General features: G+C 36.6%; 1 protein-coding gene and 1 pseudogene across 1 annotated transcript; both read right to left on the bottom strand.

Moving 5' to 3' along the window:
* Positions 1-398: 398 nt before the first annotated feature.
* Positions 399-2568, bottom strand: LOC147544114 (uncharacterized). The gene is made up of 2 exons (XM_086636158.1): positions 1783-2568; positions 399-1566 (listed from the first exon to the last, which is right to left on the bottom strand). The coding sequence occupies exons 1-2, from the start codon at positions 2558-2560 to the stop codon at positions 518-520; spliced, it is 1827 nt and encodes a 608-aa protein (XP_086492284.1). The 5' UTR covers positions 2561-2568; the 3' UTR covers positions 399-517.
* Positions 2569-6676: 4108 nt separating this feature from the next.
* Positions 6677-7658, bottom strand: LOC147544113 (secreted RxLR effector protein 161 pseudogene; annotated as a pseudogene).
* Positions 7659-8256: the final 598 nt, after the last annotated feature.

Below are 8256 nucleotides of genomic sequence, written 5' to 3'. Positions count from 1 at the left end.
GCAAACACGTTTGCATAGGTAGAATGTTTGCATATGCTGAACGTGCAAACACATTTGCATAGATGGACGTGCAAACACATTTGCATAGGTGGAATCTACAAGTTTGAATGTTGAATGTGCAAACACGTTTGCATAGGTAGAATGTTTGCATATGCTGAACGTGCAAACACATTTGCATAGATGGAACGTGCAAACACATTTGCATAGGTGGAATCTACACGTTTGAATGTTTGAATGTGCAAACACGTTTGCATAGGTAGAATGTTTGCATAGGTGGAATGTGCAAACATGTTTGCATAGGTAGAATGTGCAAATAATGGAATGTGCAAACACATTTGCATAGCTACACTTCTAATCAGGTGCCTACATACAATCCTAAAAAAGTGTACCTGCAATAGTTTCAAGCAAATTATCTTCACATTACATTTAACCAGAAAAAAGTTCATATTCAAATGTCAATAATCCTTTACATTAACAATAAAGAAAAACAATAAAGAAATGAATGTCAAAATTAATCTTAATTCAATATTGCTGCACACGTTCTTTTGTTGTGATACGATAACTTGCCACAACGTCCACATTTTCTCTTCTTCTTAAACTTGGCTGCTCCAGCACTCTCAATTCTCACACTCCTTGGCCTACCAGGTTGTCTCTTATTTGATGGTGGATGGATTATCATCTCATTTGCTGAAAACTCCTTGGGTTCATCACTGTTTGGAATGGGGTTAATGGCGTGTTCATAAGTTTTCTTGAAGCTTTCGGTGGTAAAATATTCTTCAACAAATAAATCCATAGGTCGTCCATCATACTTGATAGCTGTTATAGCATGCTCACATGGTATGCATTCAACTTGCCATTTCAAACACGAACAATAGAACGAACTCAAATCAACTAACTGACTTGGTGTTGAAAAGATCTCATATACAAATTTCGATGATTTTACAACCTTCCATGTAGAACCAAACTTTCGCCTTTGTCTTATGATTTTATCTATCTCTGGACACAGCAAACTAGTCCATTTTTCAGCTAGTTCAAGTCTCGTTTGCATCATTTCCATCATTCGTACACGAATGGTTTCTAACATTAGAACAATAGACATGCCCCTTTCCTCCCTAATCCATGAATTATAACTCTCACACAAGGATGAACAAACCTCGCCATACCTTTTACCGACAAAATAAGAGTTTGCCCACTTTTCAAATGGGCAATTCTTAAAGAAATCCGTCAAACGTCTACCACCTACTAACTCCATCTCTTTAAAATGAATGTTAAATTCATCCTTAGTCAACGCACGAGCAGCCCGATACAACAAAGACTCAATGTAATCTGCTCTTTGAGAACCATAACCAATTGCATTAACTAAGTTGTTCCTAATATGCCACACACAATAACTATGGTGTGCATTTGGAAAAAGATCACCAACTCCCTTGATAATACTCGGGTGACGGTCAGACAAGAAAGTATATGTACGACTCCTATCAACAACACGAGCCAAATTCTCCAAAAACCAATTCCAATTTGAATTATTTTCAACACTAACAACAGCTAAAGCAATAGTAAAAAATCCTGAAAAGAAAACGTAGTTAAATAAATAAATTGCAACTAGTTAAACAAAACTATATAAGTTCATCAACTTAAAAAACCATACCAAACATGTTTTCATGACATATATATGCAGATGTTAAATATGCAAACAGGTGTTTGCATACCACACATTGTTCCCAATCAGGTGTGCATACAGAAACCTTGAACTTAGAAATCATACAAACTTAGAAATCATACCTTCATTACCATTCTTCGCAGAAGCAATTAGCAAAGTCCCCTTATATTTGGATTTAAGATGCGTCCCATCAATCCAAATAACAGGCCTGCAGTACTTAAAACCATGAATACAAGCCTCGTATGCTATAAAAACCCTCTCAAACTGATAAGTGTCCATATCAAGTTGTAGCTGCACATAACTACCAGGATTCCACTTCATAATGGACTTCGTATACCAATCAAGTTTAGCATATCCAGATTCCTCATCACCAAATGCAGAATGAAGTGCTTTTTTCTTTGCATTGTAAGCAATATGGTATGGGATTTTAATACCATAATCTGATTGAAAAGTAGTAATAATAGCTTTGTTTTTCTTCTTTGGATCAACCTTTACTTCACTTTCTATCAAATTAGACACAACAGTAGAATGAACTGCTGGCTTGTTTATATCAGTAAAACCTCCACCACAAGTGTGCTCAGGAACATATTTTTTCAAATAAAATAACGATGATATACCAAACCTTGAACAACCATGAACCTTCCACCCACAACCCTGAACCGGACATACTGCTACTACCCGATGAGCATGGTTCCTCTTCATTCTATACCCAAAACCAAATTTGATGGAATACCTATTCAATGCGAACCTAAATTGATCAGCACCTCCTTCAAACTTTTGACCAACTTCCGTAAACACAGATCCCCAAGATTCAGACCGGAGAGGATGTTGGAACAACTTCGATGAAGAACTAGCTTGAGTAAAACAAGATGACACACAAGATGACTCAATTAAATCCATCACCTGACCATGAAAACAAAAAATTTAACAATGATGCAAATTGTGCAAACACCATTTGCAGAACAAAAATCAGATTTAGGTTTGAAGATTCATCAAAAATCTGTTAAGAATGTTGCAAATACAAAAGTAATGTTCTAATACAAATCAAAAAGTATAATCAAAAGCAATTCATATATAGGGTTGAATATTCAACAAGTAGATAGAGGAAAATAAACAACAAACAAATCAAAAAATAATCTATAATCTATTATATAAATAAAACAAACTTACAGTAAAGAAGATGAAGAAGATGAACTTACAGTAAAGAAGATGAAGATGATGAACTTACGAAACGAGTGTGAAGATGAAGATGAAGTAGATAACTTCGGCAAACCCTAATTATTTGTATAAAAAGAAAACTAAAGAGAAGACGAAGACCTAAATAGTTATGAATCAATGAAGGAAGAAATTATATCTTCAAATCATCGTCTTCTCTTCGTCTTCTCGTTCGAAAATTTATGCCCTAGGTTTTCCCCATCGAGTTGCAGCCGTAAGGAGAGAGAGAGAGAGAGAGCAAATTTCGAAAAGGGTAATACGGGAATAAAGAAAATTCTGTTTTAAAATTTCGACCTTAATAATAATTAATGAAATTATTTTAAACCTAACCTCTGATTAGTCTTAATATTATGATAGAAAATAGTTAATATTGAAAGATTAGGGTTTTTTTAGCTAAATTGAAACTATTTACTACCTAAAAAGTCATTTCCTATAAACTTGAATCAACCGCCATCCAATGTTTGTAGTGAAATTGATACCAACATTGTCTTGAATGGGACCCACATCTCTTAGTGTCATACTATGATATATGGAAATACTTATGAAACTTAAAAGACAGTAAATATTGACTCTTAACATACGTCAATAACCACCAAGATATCCTCTTAACAAAAAAAAAAAAAAAAAAAAACCACCAAGATACAAGTTTCTCCTGGGGCAATTAAGATATAGTCCATTTCCACCTTAATCTCGCATCAACCGACATTTCTAGGTAGCTTGTTTCAGTTTGTACACCAACCAACTTATCAAAAAGTAGATGGAAGCATCTGTCTAACCACCAACTTAAACTTACTGCCAATGATATCCTAGGATGAAACTGATGTATATTGGTTTTAACCAATCCCACTAAAATACAGAAAGCACTGGCAAACTGAGACAAAAAACAATACTCAAATCTTACCTATTTGCAACAATAGGGTCAGCAGAGTAATCCAACGCATTTGCGATGATTTGATTAATAAGGTTATCAACCCCATCGACATTTAGGACAGTACGAAGTAGTCAACCCCAAAATAAGGAAGATACCTGACAGAGTATCAAAACGTTACCAACTACATCAACTTTAGATGGGGAAGCCTAAGCTTTGTAATCCAAGAGCTCTAGCAGTTGGTATTGGTCCTCAATGCCGCCTTTAAATCCATTAACAAGAAGGTGGTAAAAAGAGGAATTCCAGTTTCCAAGTATAGGGTAAGAAAAGGAGAAATTGAAAACAACTATGAAATAGAATTACCGACAAATAAACGATAAGGTCTATAACAATGTCAGTATTTATCGGCAAACATCGCCAATGGAAGCAGCCATACTCGTACCCGTACCTTTTTAATACAAATCGCTGAAAATACTAAGGTTGCAGAATTCCCTACAGCAAGGAAGAAAAAAAATCCCAATAGTCTAAATAATAAACGTTATCATAGCAGAATATGAAACCAGTGATGAAGCATTCCAGCTGCAAAATATGTTAAATTTAACACTTCAAGAAATATAGTTGGAATAATCCTGTATTCTGTAGGAAACTATAACGTACCACTACTTTTTGTGAACTTCTGATGGTTAAAGAGTATTTTGTTATTGAAACAACATAGGAACACCCAATTTAGGAACCGACGATCCGTAAGACAAATAGCTTGTAAATAACTTATAGTGCATCTCCCACCTGAATGGCAAATGGTACAAGAAAGAATGGAATATCTGCAACAACAGAGCAAAACTTATTTGACTTGCTATTTGAAAAGTATTCTATAAATATTAGGTAACTCGTATGAAAGTAAACTTCGGTAACAAAAAAACCTCAACTGTGAGGCCCACTCAGGTAAGAAATGCACACCTGGCTCTCTGCAAGCATTATATACTTTGACAGTTCAACACTGGGTTCCTTCGCACTGGATTGGAGTACTTCCAAGTTCTCCGAAAGTGACCAAAAAAATTCGCCATTGTCTAAGGGCACATTAAGGGACCAACGTGTCAAAATGTTGGCTTCCTAAAATGCCGAGGATTGCTCAAGTAAGACTTGCAGACCCAACTCTCTTCCGACAACCAGTGAACACTTCGACAGTTTTATAATGGGTTCCTTCCCATTACAGTACTTCTCTATATCAGTAGAAAGTGAGGGAACAGTTCCCAGAATTTGATACCACATAACTGAGTCTCATATATTACCTCTAGGACAACATAAAAGTATTTCAACCTCTCCAGGAAAAACGATGGCTCCGGTACAATTTGCAGACCGTGACATCTCTGAACAACCAACATGCACTTCGACAGTTCAACAATAGGTTCATTTCCACTCAACTACATCTCAAGATCAGTACTAAGTGACTGAAGAGTTCTAACATCTCCTTTGTAATTCCAAAAGATGAGATACAAGAGCATTGTGTCTCTACTTTGAACAAAATACTGAGCTGAAAGGCAAGAGGACATGCCAGAGCAAATATGCATTACCAAACATTTATAATGAATCAACCAGTCATTGTTAGTATATTATACTCTAGACCAAATCATTAGTTAGGACTGAACAAAAAAGTCCGAAAACAGGAATAAAGGGAGGGAAAAAGGCAAGGAAGTCGTCAATGTGACACTTCATCCTGACATAATTATAAGACATTTAAGAAGGCGAAAAACTCTGATCTTTAAACCAACACAATCTCAATGTACTAAATCAGCCTACGAGATGGAATTTTTTATCGAACTGCAGCAAATAAATCATTTTTAAATCCATAAAGGGTGTAGTTCTTGTTTGTGTAGAACATACATGGTCTAATTGTTAGAAAATTAAATTCTAATAGTGCGGAAGTTACATACCTTCAGCCATTGTTGATTAAGTTAATTGAACTGCAAGATGAAAGCCTGAAAGTCTTCTAACCACAATCCTCTCCGTAAGTTTGTTGTTGTGTTTTGATGGAGAGACACAAGCATTAATATAGGAGGGGTTAGGGATCTTCAGTTATGAAACTACTCCCACTTCTTTTCCATCCAAGAAGGGGGTAGTGGGTTGGTTATTGTAACCAACTTTATCTCCCAAATATTCCTAATACCCATGTAAGCAAGCATTTACTGAATTCAAATCAGTAAATTGGTCAAAGCCAAGATAGAGGGAAATTAGGAATGTGGGCCACCCTTAGTCTCTAGCAAGAGACGTGTCGAACATTTTCCCACTTGGCCCACATGCTATATTTCATAAGTACATGGGTGATGGACTGTATGGCCAAACAAACACTTAGATTGGGATATCACTCATTCTTAATTAAAGAACATATCACACGAATCATAGCGATCACATTTTGATAAGTGAATGCTTCCTTCCATGTATTACAATGCATTATGCTCTCTAACTAAGCACTTGATGAGCATAACTTCCGAATGAGTAATTTCTGACAAAATTACTCAGGTCCTCCTTTAATATCACAATGGATATAAGATGGTTATTCTTTATGTGCACGAATAAAACTATTTATTCAAAATAACCGAACACCTTAAGTAGTCAAAGAAAGTACATGTCAAGCATTACATAAGTTAACAAAGACCCATACGCTCCACATGATCTAAGAACACTTGTGCCGGCAACGCCTTAGTCATGGGATCCGCAATCATTAACTTAGTACTGATATGCTCAATGGCCACCACATGTTCCTTAACTTTATCTCTGACAAGAAGGTACTTTATGTCGATATGCTTACTTCTGCTTCCACTCTTATTGTTTTTAGAGAAGAAAACTGCAGCAGAATTATCACAAAGGATCTTTAATGGTCTCTCTATAGTATCGACAATTTTGAGACCTGAAACAAAGTTTCTCAACCATATTGCTTATGTCGTTGTTTCATAGCAGGCAATGAACTCTGCCTCCATAGTAGATGTTGCGAGGATGGTTTGTTTGGTACTTCTCCAAGATATAGCTCCTCCAGCAAGTAGAAAGATATATCCCGAAGTAGATTTTCTTGAATCCACGCACTCCGCAAAATCTGAATCCGAATATCCAACCAACTCCAGATGGTCAGTATATCCGTAGGTCAGTCTGTAGTCCTTAGTTCCTTGCAGATATCTCATAACTCTTTTCACAGCCTTCCAATGTTCTTTCCCGGGATTGCTTTGGTATCTTCCTAGCAGTCCCACCACGAAAGCAAGATCAGGTCTTGTGCAGACCTGTGCATATAAAAGGCTGCCTACTGCTGATGCATATGGAATGTCTTTCATCTCCCCCTGTTCCAATGCATTCTGTGGACATTAACTTTGAGTCAATTTTTCCCCTTTAGCGATTGGCGCTACAAGTGATGCACAGTTATGCATCCTGAATCTTTCCAAAATTCTTTCGATGTAGGCTTTCTGAGATAATCCTAAGGATGTTTTAGATCTATCTCTGTGAATCTCTATGCCTATGACATAAGAGGCTTCACCTAAATCTTTCATCTCAAAATTCTGAGAAAGAAATTCCTTAATCTCATGTAGCAATCCCAAATCACTAGTTGCAAGTAAAATATCATCTACATACAGGACTAAAAATATGTATTTGCTCCCACTGACCTTAAGGTATATACATTGATCGACAATGTTTTCTGTAAAACCAAAAGAGGTTATAAATAACATTGTGAAACTTTAAATACCATTGGCAGGATGCCTGTTTTAGTCCATAAATAGATTTCCTGAGATTGCAAACTAAATGGTGATCGTTTTCGTCACGAAAACCCTCGGGTTGAACCATGTATACCTCCTCTCCCAGATGACCATTAAGGAATGCTGTCTTAACGTCCATTTGGTGTAGCTCTAGATCGAAATGAGCTACTAAAGCCATAATAATCCGCAATAAATCCTTCTTAGAAACCGGAGATAAGGTTTCATGGTAGTCTATGCCTTCCTTCTGAGTGTAACCTTTAGCTACAAGTCTATCTTTATATCGTTCGACGTTTCCGGAAGAGTCTCTTTTGGTTTTATAAACCCATTTGCAGCCAATGGCCTTAGACCCTTTCGGTAACTCAACGAGATCCCAGACTTGATTTTAGCCATAGATTCCATCTCTTCCATCATGGCATCATACCAAAGTGCAGATTTTTCTCCATTTATGGCTTCTGAAAATGAATTTGGGTCACGTTGAGGCCCAATTTCAAAATCAGACTCTTGGAGATATACCAGATAATCGCTAGAAATGGCTGGTTTTCTTGTTCTTGAGGATCTCCTTAGAACCACATCTTCATGCTCAATTTGTGGAACAGGTTCTTGTGGGATTTGTTCTTCATGAACCGGTTGCTCTAAAGTTGGTTGTTGTGCAATTATGTCAGGTTGACTTCTTTGCACAATGACCAAATCTCTAGTATCCACAGGCAACTCAGGTTCCTCTCGTGTTTCCTCAAATTCTATCCGACGAGGAAAATCACTCCCACTTGAATCAAAAT

This window comes from Eschscholzia californica, unplaced genomic scaffold (genome assembly GCF_041429995.1).
Source record: "Eschscholzia californica isolate CP2 unplaced genomic scaffold, dmEscCali1.0.p SCAF_4, whole genome shotgun sequence".
Lineage (NCBI taxonomy): Eukaryota > Viridiplantae > Streptophyta > Magnoliopsida > Ranunculales > Papaveraceae > Eschscholzia > Eschscholzia californica.
Note: the sequence above shows the minus strand (reverse complement) of the source record. Positions and strands in the feature narration are given on the sequence as shown.

What these genes read in the sequence shown, in the direction of transcription:
- LOC147544114 (XM_086636158.1), bottom strand. Translation starts at nt 2,560, where the DNA reads ATGGATTTAATTGAGTCATCTTGTGTGTCATCTTGTTTTACTCAAGCT. An exon ending in TGCGAAGAATGGTAATGAAG is followed by an intron (nt 1,567 to 1,782) that starts GTATGATTTCTA and finishes TTTTCTTTTCAG; the next exon opens with GATTTTTTACTATTGCTTTA.